Raw genomic sequence first — 16,247 nt, forward strand, 5'->3', positions numbered from 1 at the left:
AACAAGCTATTGTGCTTGTTTTGTGCCACTTAAGTTTCAGGAATTACCATTCCTTTACAAAGAGAATGGCATTAGTACAATGTACAAGCAGATGTTATGCTTATGTTGACACACATACTTCAAATATTTAACTAAAGGACTAACTGTTCAGCCGTAAAATGTATATGATTCTATGTTGAGCTTTATAAGGTTACGATTCTTATATTTTGTGCTTATAAATGCAAATTCTAACCAGTAAAATGTGTTTAACCCTTTATATGGCACTCATTGAACAAACCCTGGAGTGTTCCTGGGGTTTATAACAAGACCTTTAAAGTTTTATGACTTAAACAAATATAAATATATATTCTAATCAGTGAGTATGTTTACATAGACACCAATAATCCAATTTTAATACAATTAAGATAATACTCAGATTAAGATTCTACCATGTAAACAGACATTTCTGATTACATTAATCCGACTAAAATAATAATGAACTAAATAAAAATGGAATTAAGACGTGGAGTATGCTGATTTTAGTCGCATTATTGGAGTGCAGTACAGACATGTAATTAGGGCTGCATAATTCTCGCAAAAATGTGAATCATGATTTTTTTTGCTTAAAATCAAGATTACGCTTTTCTCACGATTCTCTAAATGTAAAATAAAGGTTAATATGATTAGCCTATTATTATGGTTAACTCTCAAACATATGGGAAAACAACAATAATAATATTAGGCCTGTGTAGGTCTACTGTTGCTTAAATGCTAAAATTTTGTATAGTCATTATGGTGGACTTGGACAGACTTTCAATATGTCCGGTTTGTTAATTCACAGTAAACTGATGACATCAGAATATAACTATTCATAATTATAAAGTTGAATTATTATGTTTAAGACATGTGCTTGTCATCTGTTATTGACAACATTATTAGACCATTTGTTTTACTGGTAAAATTTGAATTTTGTCATTATCAGATTCCTTCTTGCATTATATTCAACATTATATATAGGCTAGGGTTGTTATACTGACTCAGTAAACATTTATTTTTCATCCACAACACTCTGTGTTCGCTATGAAAGAAATAACATCAAATGCTTGTTGTAATCATAACTCTAAAATGCCAAATGATCATTTAAATGATGTGCGCTCAGGTTTCAATTTCACTTCCGAGTGCTGCTCATGGCCACTGTCACTGTGAGAAAAACCACACACATGCAAATCAAACCTCCCGCACGGCCCTCAAACGATCGCTCTGTGCAACAAACTGAACGTTATTTACAACTTCATTAGCTGTTATTCACAGCCTATGCAGGTTGTGTTCACTAAAGTAGGTGTCATGCGTGCACGCGCGCGTTCTCGGAAGTAAACAAACAGCTCGCGGTCGGGTCACGTGTGATTTCGCGGCCACAAATACATCATTACATGAAGACAGAAATGACATTTTTGATTGAATTATACCTTATAAATACAGTATGTGTCACTTTTAACGCCATTTGAAGGTGTCAATGTTGCTGTAAAGACTTGTGCGACTGCCTTGCTTCTCTCCTGACCTTAAAAATATAATTGGCTGAATCATAGAAAAGCTGAATTAAGATCGTGTGTAGGGTCGAATCGAGATTGTGATCTTTTTTTTTTCGATTAATCGTACAGCCCTACATGTAAACACTGCAATCAAACTTTTACTGTCATGTAGGATTTTCACCACATTTTGCGACAGGATAGTCTATACACACACTATTGACACTATTATAGCCAGTTTGTTTTCCCATACAGCATGTGGTATCAAATTCCATTAAAGCTACGCTCTTCCAGGAGTTCATACTCTCATCCAATATCTTGTTTGTCACGGGGGGGGCGCATGCATGAAATGTTCATTAATGAAAGTGACCGTGCCTAACTGCAGTTTAAGTCAACAAATTAAAAATGAAATACCCGAAATTACATGAAACTCCAGAGGAAATGTGGATAGCATGGTGACGTAATGATGCTAATCGAACTATGAAGTATAACATGTAAAACGGTCTTGAAAGGAACATTCAAAAAGCGACTCATGTAAACACCATCATATTATTGTCTTATTCAGATTAATGCAAATAATGATGTCCATGTAAGCGTAGACAATATCTATGAAGTTATGAGGTTAACATGCTAAAGTCATTTATAGCAAATTTGAATTTGTGTGTGTGTGTGTGTGTGTGTGTGTGTGTGTGTGTGTGTGTGCGCGCGCGCGTGCAGATTTGGGCAAAGAGGAGGAAGGTGTGTTTGACCCCAGCACGCTTGATCCTGACCGCTGTGAAAGCTGCTACGGAGCTGAGACAGATGATTTAAAGTGAGTTTCACCTTTTGTACTAATGCATAACCACCACAAACCAGACTGCTGGGTTTTTTCTGGAATGTCTGTTTGCAGAACAGGTCTGTCTACTGCCAGTAAACTGGTTCTGAAAACTATAGTTAAGATCTGTGACGTTGACACGTGCTTGCATAGTCAAGATAGCTCACAATTGAAAGGCACCTGGTTGAAAGGACGAGGGTAATTAAACATTTAAAATTCCTCCAGGACAATAGAGCTCACATTGATGTTAGTTTTAGTAAGTGCATTTTGAGCAGATGAATTGTCAGTGTCAACAGAACTCATTTGTTGTGTAAACGCTGGTGTTTCCCACAGAAGACATTCACTTGAAATGCATTTATGTGTTAATACGAGCTGCAATTGACAAACTGGTTATTTAAAGTATTCATGTACGCATAGTTATATAATAGATTATTATCAATAAAATAATTGTTTGTTAATTAACATCTTTATCATTAGTGTTACACACATACAAACACACACCGCATGTAAGAAATGCCCTTTTGATTAATAAATAGATGAAGTGTAGATGCAAAAACCTCTAAATGCTGTTTGATATTTCCTTCTGAAATGAGCATTTCTCTCAGACTCCTCTGCGTAGACTCAGTCATTTTACTTTTATAGTGGTTAAGTTACCATTGCTTTTAAAGTGAAATAACTGAACATAAACATAGGAGGCTGAGAAAAGTGCTAATTTTAGGAGAACATTTCAGACACCATTTCAGGTTTTTGCATCTGAACTCTTCAAATATTGATTAATAATCCTGTTGTTATCTGAGCTAAGTGCAATTATTTGAAAAGAAGGAAATTTCCCTTGTTTTAATTCAAGTGTGTACTATAGAAGACGAATGACAGTGAAGTATTTATTCGAGAAATGCTCTCGTTTAATATGATTTAACAACTGCGCAAAGTAGAAAAAAAGCTCAAATGTTTTAACTTATGTCTTATATTATTGTTTTATTTGTCCAAAATTAAAGATGAACATAAAAGGAAAATATTTTATCTTCTACGATCGCATTTTCCCCATTTTATTATAGGGCTGTGTGATTAATCAATCAAATCGCAATTTGAAACGTTTCGATTAATCGCAAGAGGCTGCGATACGAAATATACAGTTGCAATCAATTATTAAACCCCCTTTGAATTTTTTTTTTCTTTTTAAATATTTCCCAAATGATGTTTAACAGAGCAAGGACATTTTCACAGTATGTCTGATAATATTATTTCTTCTGGAGAAAGTCTTTTGTGTTTTATTTCAGTTAGAATAAAAGCAGTTTTTTATTTTTTTTAAAAACCATTTTAAGGTAAAAATGATTAGCCCCTTTAAGCTAAAAATTCTCTCTCCGTTAAACAGAATTTGGAGAAAAAAATAAACAGGGGGGCTAATAATTGGGGGTCGTTCGTAATTCTGATTGCAACTGTATATGTATTTAATTTCCTCACCCAGAGCAAATGCATGGTTGTTGTCTCTGTGATAGTCTTACTAGCCAATTGAGTGAGCACACTTTCGTTCTGCCCAATCAGAATTGCGCAATTAAACTATACGGAACGCCCACACAAAAAAAAAACAAACAAACAGGAAAGCGCTAATGATGATGGCATTTGCCGCTTCAAAGCATTAATAGATGAATTAATATTAAAGAAAAACAGGATATGAATAATATGCAAATATTTTGGTTTCAAAGTCACAGACACCGAACAAAAACAGGTAATTTGTAAGAATTGTTGCCACAGCACAAGGAAATACAACAACCAGCACCTAAAAAAGCACCACAGGTTTGAGGAGTATCTCGGTAAAAAGTCGATTGAAAGTATTGTCAGTGACACTCAATCTAGTAGCAAGCAACAGCAAAGTACAATTTCAGAGTTGTTTCAGCCATGTTAGTTTGCTGAGTGTTTTGTATTTGTATAATTATTATTTTTGGTTTTTATAATAAGCTACACTATCTCCCTAATTTGAGTTCAACTTGTTTACAGAAAGGTAAGGTAATTTTATTTGTGTTTACTGCTTGCTGTAGAAGAAAATGAGTGTTTCACTTCTGAATATTTAAAAACAAATTTGAATAAATGTTTAACTTAATTTAATATCTTTTCAGTTCCTTTTTTAACTAACACTCATTGCCTTTAGCAGTAAAAAGCTACGATACAGATTATTGAGCTGAAACTTAACTACAAAATTAAATCGCAAATCAAACTGAAATTGCAATGTCCAAAAAAGGCAATTAGATATTTTTCCTAAATTGCACCGTCCTATTATAAAGTAAAATATATAGAACATTTATTAAACCAAACAGACCGATAAGTTATTAAAAGCAATTATTTACTATATTATTATTATTATATACTACTTTTCTGAGAGGGATCTGGATGCAGACTCGGTGCAATTGCAATCTGAGCTGCATGCAATGCATTTTAATGCCCACACCAAACCCTACCCTTCACAGTGACATCACTCGCTCCATTGAGTGCACTGTTTGACATTGCATCTATGAGATAAGCAGTCCAAGCTTGCAAATCCAAGTCTGCATCCAGATACTATTGACTTTTCTTTATTATATACAGACTGTTTTAAACAATTTAAAAGCCAGTGTAAAAACAAATCTACGTAAAGTCTGAGATTTTGTGAATTTCCAAAACTAACTGCTTGTTCTACAGATGTTGCAACACCTGTGATGACGTGCGGGAGGCGTATCGGCGACGGGGCTGGGCATTTAAGACCCCTGACACCATTGAGCAGTGCAAGAGAGAGGGATTCAGCCAGAAGATGCAGGAACAGAAAAATGAGGGATGTCAAGTTTATGGCTTTCTGGAGGTCAATAAGGTAACATGCAGCCCCCTGATCTGAATCCATCTTTTTATAAAGTACATAATATATATATTCCCACCCCTCCTACAAAACAAAAAAAAAATCACAATTCCTATACATTTCTCCAGGTGGCAGGAAATTTCCATTTTGCCCCTGGAAAGAGTTTCCAGCAGTCTCATGTTCATGGTAAAGACTCAAGCCTAGTTATTTAGTATGAATCAAACGCAAGTTGAAGCTTTTAGATCTGATGCCAAGTCACGTTAATTGGTTTAATTTATTTATTTTAAAGCCAAATGTGTTGTGCATTAAATTATTAATTTAAGCCTATGTATGTCGATATGCATCAGATCTAAAAGTTTGATTTGCCTGCATGTCACCTTGTGCTTTCTGTAACTTCTTCTTATGCAGTGTGTGTGATTGTGCTTTAAATGTCTTCAAATATGCATTTGTATTTACCTAAAGTACACATTGTCTGCTTTATTTCCCCTGCTTGCTGTCTCAGAACTGTTCATCAGTCTGTTCATAGTTTTATTTTGACCAAGGGTCAAGTTTCCAGGCTTATGAACAGTTTCTTCTGCTGCTTTTGTGTGTGCAGGATCTTTAATTCTTCTACGCACTCATTATGTTGTGGTGGTGATGCTGTTTTATTAATGAGACTGTTTTTGGGAAGTCTGGGTTTTTAAACTTTGGGACAAAAAAAGGTTTCTGTGCTTCCTTACCAAAGCTCACAATCTTCTTAAGTAACAAGGTACAGAACTAACACTATTTTTTTGCTTGGTCATGCATAGGCTGTTCGTTCAATGGCTGAAGTGCATTTCCAATACTTGATTAACTTTTACACATCATTGATTAAAGGTGCCAAGAAAATTGATCTAAAGAGACGAGTCCCCTTATGTTATGGCTATTACAATTGTCTTCTAGTATTTGAATGATTTTAAAAGTGTTTGTCACAAATTCCTTTTGAAACCAAACCCATTTAGTGACTATTTTCTCTTCTTTCTGCAGTGCATGCTGTGGAGAGTAAGTTGATCTTTTATATTTTAATAAATCTTTATTCCAAGACAAGTTAGAATTTACCTTGTTACTACATCAGTGATTCTGCTTTTTTCTGCACTTAATTTGAGATTTTAGTCTTTAACTAATAGTCAGTTTGTGATTTGACATTGCATTCTCAAATTAATTTGTCGATTTTCATCAGCAAGTATGTCTGTGACCCTTTAACGAACTACTGTCTCCCTTTATTTGAAAAGTGTGCAATTCCTAGTCTAATCAAATTAACAAAACTAAGATGCATTGATTTGTTTGTCATCATTGCAAACACTTATTCATGATTTTTTCTATTTGATTTCTTTATTTTCAGTTCACGATCTGCAAAGCTTTGGGCTAGACAATGTGAGTTGTTCAATTCTCTTCTTCAATAAGATTGCTCTTGCGTTTGCTCAGAATATTAGACCAAAATGTAATAACAGAACTTGTTTGGTTTGACCACAGATCAACATGACACATTTCATCAAACATCTTTCATTTGGCAAGGACTATCCTGGAATTGTCAACCCCTTAGATGATACTAATGTAGCAGCACCTCAAGGTAAGTGTGCGCCATTTCTTATTGTCATGCCTAAACTTAAAATGTGTTTCAAAGAACGCTGTTGTCCAAAATAAATTGCCTTTCATTGTAAACCCTTCATAAACTGAAGGACAATGAAGTTGACTATCCTATTCTAGTAGACACTAATAAAAAGGAGGGCTGTCATTATCTATCAACAACTAGGTCTTAGATTGAGATTTACAGAAAAAACATTTCTATTACTCTTTATTAACACCGGTGTCCTCGAATCTGGGTGTGATAACAAATGGGTGAATGGAAAATGCTTCAAAGTCCTATTACTTGAGTGGCATTAGTGTGTTCTCAGCAGCGGATGCCCATCCCAATCGCCATGAAGGTCCCAAACGTACCACCGCTTTGCATCATCGTCTTCCCAACTCCACCCATCAACTCTCGACCCCTCATACCAATCCTGGATAAAACAAAAAAAGGGATCAAGATTTTCTGGCAAAAATCATTTGCAGTTAAAGTTAACAGATGTTTTGTTTTTAAAAATGACAGGGCTAGTTCACATGTAAAATAAATATTTGCTGTAAATTTACTCTACACCATAGTCATCAGTGCAAGATTCATATAATGCAAGTCATTCTCACACTTTTCAAAAAAGGGAAAATCGGGGAGTTATGGGTTTTTGAGCTTCTTTCCTAATGTGCCATTGCTGCCAAAATGTTTCCTTCTCAAGAATACAAAATTAAAAATAGTTTCTTATTGGATTGTGATCGCAGAATGCATACCTGGCAACCCTAAGACTGCTGCTATTAAGCGAGGTAAAAAATAAGCAGAATGTCAGTTACTCCCTCATCTGAAAAAGGTAATCCTAAAATGTTATTTGGTGTGCAGAAGGTCAGTCAGTAGTTCAACACATATTCTGTATCTGAAAGTATCCAAAATATATCAGAGGAGATTTGGTAAACATTTCCCTTTTTGGAAATCCAGCAGTGGGCAAAGAAAAAAAAACTGGGCTACTATTCATTCTTTTGGGCAAGTTTTGAGCTCAATTTTTCTTGGCACTGGCTACCCTGAGTGTGTTCATTACATTGAGGTAAATTGACTGACTTTCTCCCTAATAATATTTCAGAAAAGTAGTCTTTGCAAATTCAAAATGGTGAAATCATATTAGCAGCCAATGACTATCAATGGTACGACATTGTTCACAATCAAATAAATAGTGCTAATGTTGTTTTGATATCATACTACATACCATTTCAGACCCAATATTCAAAGTAGCTTGGTAAACTATATAGAGACAGTATCACAAGTTGTCACTGTTAAAAAAACGAACAAATGTCTGAATTTAAAACCAACTATACCTCAATGTTTGTGACAGCCTTGAGCACAACTTGCATCATATGAATCACAAATGACCAAAAGTTTAAAATGTTTTATTATTATTAATCTATTCGAAGAAAAAAACAATCTAAAAAACTAATTGAATCGCCTCATTATATTAACATCAGATTTAAATGTTTGGGTGAACTGTCCATTTAAAGTTTATACCTGAGACAGGAGAAAGTCCCAAACATGGCACCTGCAGCCATTCCTACAGCAAAGCCCATCATGAAGCCCATCTTAACTCTGTCAAAGCAGCTGGGCTGAGCCTGCTGTCCGTACGGTCCTACACTCACCGGCATCTGGAAGGAGGACAAGACACAATCCAGCTTTTTGTAATTTGTTACTTTTTTTTAAGGCATTTCAACTCAATAAATGTACTCCCTATTTACCCTAAGTGGTTCCAAACCTCCGAGTTTGTTTGTTCTGTTGAACACAAGATATTTTCAATAAAGCTAAAAAAAACCTGTAACCGCTGACTTCCATTGTATAAAAATCATACGGTGGAAGGCAATGGTTACAGATGTTCAGCATTCTTCAAAATATCTTCTTTTATGTTCAACAGAAGAAACAAAGACAAAGGTTTGAAACAAGGGTGAGTAAACGGCAACAACTTGATTTTTTGGGGTTAACTATTACTTTAATACACACATAAAACAGTATTGTTAACATATGCGCAGTTGACACATAATGACCTCTACATAGTGCACATAATGCTGTTGTCTACATAGTTAGCGCACTGCTTTAATAAGCCTGGCACCTGCGCGTTATATAAAACAAGGTAATTTTGACACGCTAAGATTAACTTGTTGAGGTGTAAGTTGCGGTATATTGCCGTTAAAGTAAAATTAAAACCTAGAAGACTAAATTTAACGCACGTGAACTGGATTATTTGGGTAAATGTCATCAAGGTCTCCGGCCTTAAACAAACCCAACCGCTCTCGATAATGTACACATCGAGCAATTGTCGAAAATTATATTTGAAAAAGTCTGCTTACCTTGTTCAAATCGCTATATTAGTGGCTCTGTTGGTTAGTTTTAATGATAAACTGACTCAATGTTTGTGATAGGACTGTTTCACACGGACGCCATTACTTGAGAGGAAGTGCTAAAGTACAAGCGGAGAATTCAAGCTTATGAAACGCTGCAGCGCCCTCTAGTGCCAGAGCCAGTCACGTGTTCAATACAAGGCGCCCCCTGGCGGTGAATAAAGGAACTGACAGCGATTTCTAACTAAGCACTTTGAAATACCATTGTGTATGAAATGTGCTATATAAATAAACTTGCCTTGCCTAAATGAAAGGTTAGAATAAAAATCTACGAATATGTGCATCATAAGTATATTGAGGACTTCAAAACTATAATAACAAATTTCACCGAATGATCATGAATGTTTGATTGACCTGTACTCTCTTTTGGCCTTTACAGCCTCAATGATGTACCAGTATTTTGTGAAAATTGTGCCAACGATATATGTTAAAGGAGATGGAGAGGTAAGAGATACTTTATATAACATTGTCTTTACAAAAATGGTACAATCATCTCAAATTAAATTGATAAAACATAAATATTCTTAAATATGATATATTATTAAGCTATTATATGCATCTTACAGTACTTAGAGTAAATTAAATAATAAGTGGCAATATATTTGCTTATAACTATGGTAGTCCTTTCTAGGAATATAGTAATAAAGCAGAATCATTCCAGAAGTAAAATCTTGAGATTTTTTTAATCATTTATTTGATAAATATAAAAATAACAAACCTATTTAGAGCCTCAAGATCTTTTACTGATGGCAAATCCTTTTATAGAGCCACAAATGAAACCATTTTTTTATTCTCACCAACTAGCATTTTCAGAAATATCTTGAAACTTGGATATGTCATCAAACCTTTAGAGCAGGGGTTACCAATCTCAGTCCTGGAGGGCCGGTGTCCCTGCAGGGTTTAGCTCCAACTTGCCTCAACACACCTGGCTGGGTGTTTCAAGTATACATAGTAAGGCCTTGATTAGCTCGTTCAGGTGTGTTTGATTAGGGTTGAAGCTAAAATCTGCAGGACACCGGCCCTCCAGGAACAAGTTTGGTGACCCCTGCTTTAGAGAGAAAAACAGAAATATTAACATTTTACTCAAACCCAAACTGAGTAAAACCTGCTGGGCACAGAATATTCATACAATTTTGCTTCAAATCACGGTTTGTAATGTGTTTCTCCTCATTTGCTTGCTGGTTTGATTTATAATGCTTTAAAACAAAGACTTTTTAAAAGATTCCCATGAGAATAATGATTGTGGAAAACACAAATTAAAAGAAGAGTAAATGAATATAACTATATTAGTAAGCTAAAATGATCAGTGTTGCCAGATTGGGTGGTTTTTAAATTTGCTTTTGCGGGTAAAAAATAGCATTGGTTGACAAAATCTGAGCGGTTTTGAAACATAAATTTTATTTGCAACTTATTTAACAAAACATGCTCCTGTTCCATTCAGTTAGTAGAGACCAGTGCATAGCGCAAACCACGTGGGCCCACCCGCAAGAGGAGGTGAAGGAAAGTTGTATCAATATCTGACTCCCTGGACAAATCTGACTCCCCTTAGTGTGCACTGAATCACGCAGCACCTTATTGGAAACTCACAGCGGTTTATCATGACACTATTATCAATCATTTCTTCCCGGCATTGACAGCAAGAACAAACAATGAAGCGTTGCCTGATTGACAAACAGCACCTAATTATGTTCAAAAGGATTTATGGGACGAATTTATACCCCACTTTAAAAGTAAAACGTTCTCTAATAGGTAGTGTAATCTACACAACATTAATCAGAATCAGAAAGAGCTTTATTGCCAGGTATGTTCACACATACGAGGAATTTGTTTTCGTGACAGAGCTTCTACAGTGCAACAGAATTACAGAGACAGGACAAAAAACAGATAATAAATATATTTTAAAAAATAGAAGTAAGTAGTGAATGCAAATATACAAATTGACAAGTGTATGTACATGTTTATTACTATATACAATGTTATATGTGCAGCTGTTATGTGCAAATTGGCATGTAAAGTGTGTTGTTAAATAAGTGTATATGTGTATAAAAGTGTATAGCAAGTAGTGATGTTGGTTTCGCGATTATTATCATCAAGTGTTCGTGAGATGGATTGCCTGAGGGAAGAAACTGTTTCTGTGTCGGGCTGTTCTGGTGCGCAGTGCTCTGTAGCGTCGACTAGAAGGTAAAAGTTCAAAGAGGCAGTGTGCTGGGTGTGAGGGGTCCAGAGTGATTTTGGCAGCCCTTCTGCTCGCTCTGGATAAGTACAGTTCTTGGGGAGTAGGAAGGGTTGTACCAGTGAATTAAGTACAGTGTGTGTGTGAGAGAGGGCAGTGTTTCCATGTGATCCAGTTATGTTGTGGTTCTGTGACTGCTGCTGGGGTTGGCTGCTGTATGGTTAAAAAATTATGAAAATTAAACAACTAGGTTCATTTCGATTTAAATAAATGCAAAAACAAAATGAATCTAATATTTTGGGTGTTTTTTGTGCGTTTGGACAAGTTTTGGAAAGCTTTTGGGATGGAAAAGTCAGCTATATCTGGCAACACAAAAACTGATTTGTTCAGAAATGTTGATGCATGTGATGGCAGTAACCATTCTGGTCTTTTACTTTAGGTTGTTAAAACAAACCAGTTTTCAGTAACAAGACATGAGAAAGTAGCCAACGGGCTGATTGGAGATCAGGGTTTACCTGGTGTCTTTGTGCTATATGAGCTTTCTCCAATGATGGTCAAGTTCACAGAGAAGCAGAGGTGCGTTCTCATTTCATTACAATACACACTTTGTTTGAATGAAAAACTCTAATGCATTGTACTGTAATGAGGTCAAGCATTTATTATACTTTTTATTTTCTCTGTCTTTTCCTCTGCAGGTCTTTCACCCATTTCCTAACAGGAGTTTGTGCTATTATTGGAGGTGTTTTCACAGGTGAGACTCTATTATGTGTTTTGTACTTGCTGTGATCATGGATATGCGTGTCTGAAGGCTGTGGCCTGCATAAACATACTTTAGCGACAGCATTTTGAAACGCGTGTATGCTCCTGCACATCCTGTACTTGAGAAAAAAAGTGTGTCAAATCAACATCAGCAAACGCATCTTGAGTTTAGCAGCAAAGATCAAGCATAACATTCAGAAATGTTCAGTCACAAGTTTGCACACACTTGACTGAATCTGTTTCTCGTGATCTTGAAAAGCGTTTGATCCACAGGCTTGTGCTGAAATGCATGATCTTAATAAATTAGTTTTCATTTGTAATGGTTACATTAGGCTATATGGTACAGGGAAAAGTCAGCACATGTCCAGCATGCATCCACTTTTTAAAAAGCATCAAGTTGGTTGAGAGAGGCCTAGTGTGGGGATTTTGTAAAATGCTGAATTTTTCAAAAAAACAGAAATGAATTGTAAATAGTCTGAAAAAAAACGTGCAGTTGCAATAAAAAAAATTACATGTTTATTAAATTTATTCAGAAGTAGGTCTGCACAATTTGGCCAGACGTTTGTTGATTATACTTCAATGCAACTAGAAAATAATAATAGCAGTGATCATAGTTATAATAACAATTATTTGTGTTGTTAACACCAGTAAATCAAAACGTCGCACAATAGAGGAATTCGCAACCTACGTCACACATGATGTTCCCGGTTGCAAAAAGAGACCGGTTGCAGTAGCAAACATGTCGTGTTGTGCGGCAGAACCTCGGTTTTTAGCACTACAAAGTTTTGAATCTGGTAATCATGGAGCATTATTTCTTGCACATGACCACACAGAACAAAATTGTTGGCATTTAAAGATTTGTAGGCCTTTAACTTCTCTCTTGTAAAATCACTTGGAGTTTGAATGAGATAGTTGTATATTTGGGGCTGGATAAAATATCCTTTTATCCAATATCCATTAGGAGGGTGCTATCGCAAATAGACCTGTCAGATGAACGCCGCTCACTTTAACGTTAATTTTGCAGAATAACTGTGCTTATCACTGATTGACAAGCTGTTATAATACGCTGAAAGCATTATGTAGATAATATATATAATATGTAATCAGTATAACTTATTTCTAAAACAACAACAAACTCTGAACCGCATCGGATGTCATTCCCTCGCTGTAAATGCTAGCACTCCCATTTTTTTCTGCCACCTCGCTGCACGCACAAGTATGGCATTAGTAATATTTAAAATGGGGCTGAACAATATATTGTTTGAGCATCGATTTCACAATATGTGTATCTGCAATAGTCAGTATAAGTTTATTTATTAAAGATAAAGACATTATTAATTTATTAGATTTCTAAAATAATTTATACAATGATGACCGTTATTTTACAATTAATTATCATTTTCTGGGGTACAGAAATTAAAGAAAGCACTGTTTATTTATTTATTTTTGCTTGTAATTTATTGAAATTTATGCGGATGCACTGCATAGAAAAAGACTTTATCATCCCCAGTTGATCTAAATTGATGAAATCTTTCCAAATAGAGCAATTCAAATCATTTGGTGAAATTTTAAACTATTTTTATTAAAGCTATTATTATTATTATTATTATTATATGTTAATTTGACAAATTATGCAACCTTAAGCTATGACATCACCAAGCTATGCCGCATTTCCAGTCAAAAAAAAACTTGCTGCTTAAACAAAAGTAACTAAAACAGAATTTGGCATCGGTATGCATAATTTCAGTCTGTTTATTTATATACAGTGCTCAGCATGTACGAGTACACCCCCCCCCTCCAAATCTCTCATTCTAATTAATGGATTTTCTATAGGAAGCTTTACAATATTATAGATTAGTCAGTACTGAAGCCAAATCTGGAGCTTCTTTAGCAAAAATAACTTTCAGTAATGGTTCAAAACCTAGTACACCCAAATTTATGTTAGAGAAAAATCTTAAATAACATTTTCAAAAATTGCAAAAATGAAGAGAAACAAAAAAATATATACCGTTTCGTTGAAGTTTTAAATTTTTTTGCAATATTTTGCATGAATTTAAATGTATTATCTTTCCATTTCTAAAGATGTTCTGTGACTAAAATATTATTTTAAAAAAATATATCCATTTAATGAATCTGTTTTGTTCAAATGCACCAATATATATTACACATTCACTGAGAAATGGATAAAAATATTCATTTTCAAAATGGGGTGTACTTAATTATGCTGAGCACTGTACTATATATTTTTATTTATTTATTATTGTTCCCCTTGTATGTATAGGTTTTATTTGGATTAATTGTTCAACCATAATCTTTCATGTAATTGATTAGCATTTTTGTCACCAATTTAGTCCATTTTAAAATATATCACATATCCAATTTGATCACCGATGTAGCCAACAGTCTCATTCAGATTTATTGCAATCAATATATAATCAGTTTGTGTTAAATGCAATTTGTGTTGAGCACTTTACTGTTATTCTGAAAACACATCTGCCATATTAATGCAAACATGAGTCTTCCACTCCAGTGATGTTGGTAGTCTCACCCTGTCTGTTTCTCTCCTGCTCTCTTCAGTTGCCGGACTTATCGATTCTTTGATATACCACTCCGCGAGAGCCATCCAGAAGAAGATTGAGCTGGGCAAAGCCTCCTAGCACAACAGAGACTCCGCCGTACAAGACTGTGTCCGGAAACCTCTGTGTATGAAAAGGAAGAAGCCACAAGAAGCCCCCCAGACTGATTACTGTTGTGGCCACAGAGCAGAATGTATCCGTCGACACACACCAGCACAGGAGCCGCAGCAGGACCTGTGCCGCACAGACTGTATTTTGGAGGATCATACAGACATTAGCATCAGCGCTGCGCTGACGACGCATCAGTTGTTTACCTCTGCAAATCAAAGCTTTTTTTTCCCCATGAGATTTTTGGCCTTTGAATTTATTTGTTTGCTCCTTAGTTGAAAATTTGTAGTCTTACCTGATCATGAAACCAGTGTTTTCCTGCCTCGCTGAACACTGTCACAGTTTGGCAGATGAAACCAGCAGTTTTATCAGTTGTTTGAATGAGTATTGGTCACTGCAGATGAAGCAGAACTGGAAAAAACACACAGAAGAGATTTTAAAAGGACTCCTGTTCTGTCTTCAAGCACACAAACAGAGACTGCAGTCTGTACAGATGTCGGATGATTGTTTTTTTTTTTATTTTATTTTTTTGTAATTGCACCTTTAACTCTAAATTCAGGGGCTGGGGTGTGTGTGTGTGTGTGTGTGTGTGTGTGTGTGAGAGCGAGAGAGAGAGCATGTCTGCTAGTGTGTGTGTGAGCGTGTTTGATAATGGATGCTTGGTATGAGTGAGGTTTTTGTCGTGTTGTTGCCAGTTGATTTTTGTGTGTGGGAAAAATGTATTTATATTTTGATTGTTTGAAAAGCAGTTTTTAAAATGAGAAATAAATGTAACTGAACTTCATTGGCTTTCTTGTGAATCAGCAAGCAACAACGAGTACATTTACATGGACACCAATATTCAGATTTTAATGTGATTAAGAAAATACTCTTGATTAAGAGTCTGCCATGTAAACAGTGATTTTTGATTTCCTTAATTTGACTAAAATCACAATCAAACTAAACAGAAGTGAAATTAAGACATTAAGACGAGTCGGTGAAGGACCACAGACATCTGCATCGAGAAATGCTGAGGGTTTTTTTTTTTTGCATACAGCGTGCGGTATCTGATTCAATTAAAACAACACTCTTCCAGCAGTTCATACTCTCATCCAGTATCTCGTTTGTAATGCATGAAATGTTTCTGAATGAAAGTAAAAGTGTCAAACTGCAGTTAAAGTTGAAAAATTAAAAATGAAACACCCGAAATTATATGAAACTCTGGAGGAAAAGTGGATAGCGTGGTGACTAATGACATTAATTGAATAATGTACTATAACATGTAAAACTAAGACATGAAGAAAAAAAAAAACACCTAAATCATATTATTGTCTTATTCAGATTAATGAAAATAATTTGATTACTGATGTCCCTGTAAATGTAGTCAACAGTCCTAAATTTGCTAATGGAATATAGGTATAATGCTTTATTTTTCTATTTAACCTTCTGAAGTCTTTGACAATTTTTGTATAGTTTTGCCTTGCATTTTTGAGCAATCGTTCAATCAGGAATGACAATTAACCCA

At 35.2% G+C, this 16,247-nt stretch overlaps 2 protein-coding genes across 3 annotated transcripts in view; one reads left to right on the forward strand and one right to left on the reverse strand.

The window, feature by feature from the left end:
* Positions 1 to 15,527, forward strand: part of ergic3 (ERGIC and golgi 3) — a 20,241-nt gene extending 4,714 nt beyond the window's left edge. The window contains exons 5-14 of one of the 2 annotated variants that reach the window (XM_056460517.1): positions 2,223 to 2,316; positions 4,993 to 5,158; positions 5,272 to 5,329; positions 6,149 to 6,163; positions 6,504 to 6,535; positions 6,635 to 6,731; positions 9,507 to 9,571; positions 11,740 to 11,876; positions 11,996 to 12,051; positions 14,637 to 15,527. In XM_056460517.1, coding sequence (XP_056316492.1) covers positions 2,223 to 2,316; positions 4,993 to 5,158; positions 5,272 to 5,329; positions 6,149 to 6,163; positions 6,504 to 6,535; positions 6,635 to 6,731; positions 9,507 to 9,571; positions 11,740 to 11,876; positions 11,996 to 12,051; positions 14,637 to 14,716 — 800 coding nt within the window. In that variant the 3' untranslated portion in view covers positions 14,717 to 15,527. The remainder of the gene's footprint in view (positions 1 to 2,222; positions 2,317 to 4,992; positions 5,159 to 5,271; positions 5,330 to 6,148; positions 6,164 to 6,503; positions 6,536 to 6,634; positions 6,732 to 9,506; positions 9,572 to 11,739; positions 11,877 to 11,995; positions 12,052 to 14,636) is intronic. The other variant, XM_056460518.1, reaches the window with a different exon arrangement.
* Positions 6,940 to 9,193, reverse strand: romo1 (reactive oxygen species modulator 1). Its single transcript, XM_056460519.1, has 3 exons — positions 9,077 to 9,193; positions 8,247 to 8,380; positions 6,940 to 7,161 (listed from the first exon to the last, which is right to left on the reverse strand). The coding sequence occupies exons 2-3, from the start codon at positions 8,378 to 8,380 to the stop codon at positions 7,053 to 7,055; spliced, it is 243 nt and encodes an 80-aa protein (XP_056316494.1). The 5' UTR covers positions 9,077 to 9,193; the 3' UTR covers positions 6,940 to 7,052.
* Positions 15,528 to 16,247: the final 720 nt, after the last annotated feature.

Source organism: Danio aesculapii, chromosome 6 (assembly GCF_903798145.1).
Source record: "Danio aesculapii chromosome 6, fDanAes4.1, whole genome shotgun sequence".
NCBI lineage: Eukaryota > Metazoa > Chordata > Actinopteri > Cypriniformes > Danionidae > Danio > Danio aesculapii.

Coding starts and splice junctions, on each gene's coding strand:
- romo1 (XM_056460519.1), bottom strand. CDS start 8,380: ATGCCGGTGAGTGTAGGACCGTACGGACAGCAGGCTCAGCCCAGCTGC. Junction 7,162..8,246: donor GGGACTTTCTCCTGTCTCAG/GTATAAACTTTA, acceptor TGTTTTATCCAG/GATTGGTATGAGGGGTCGAG.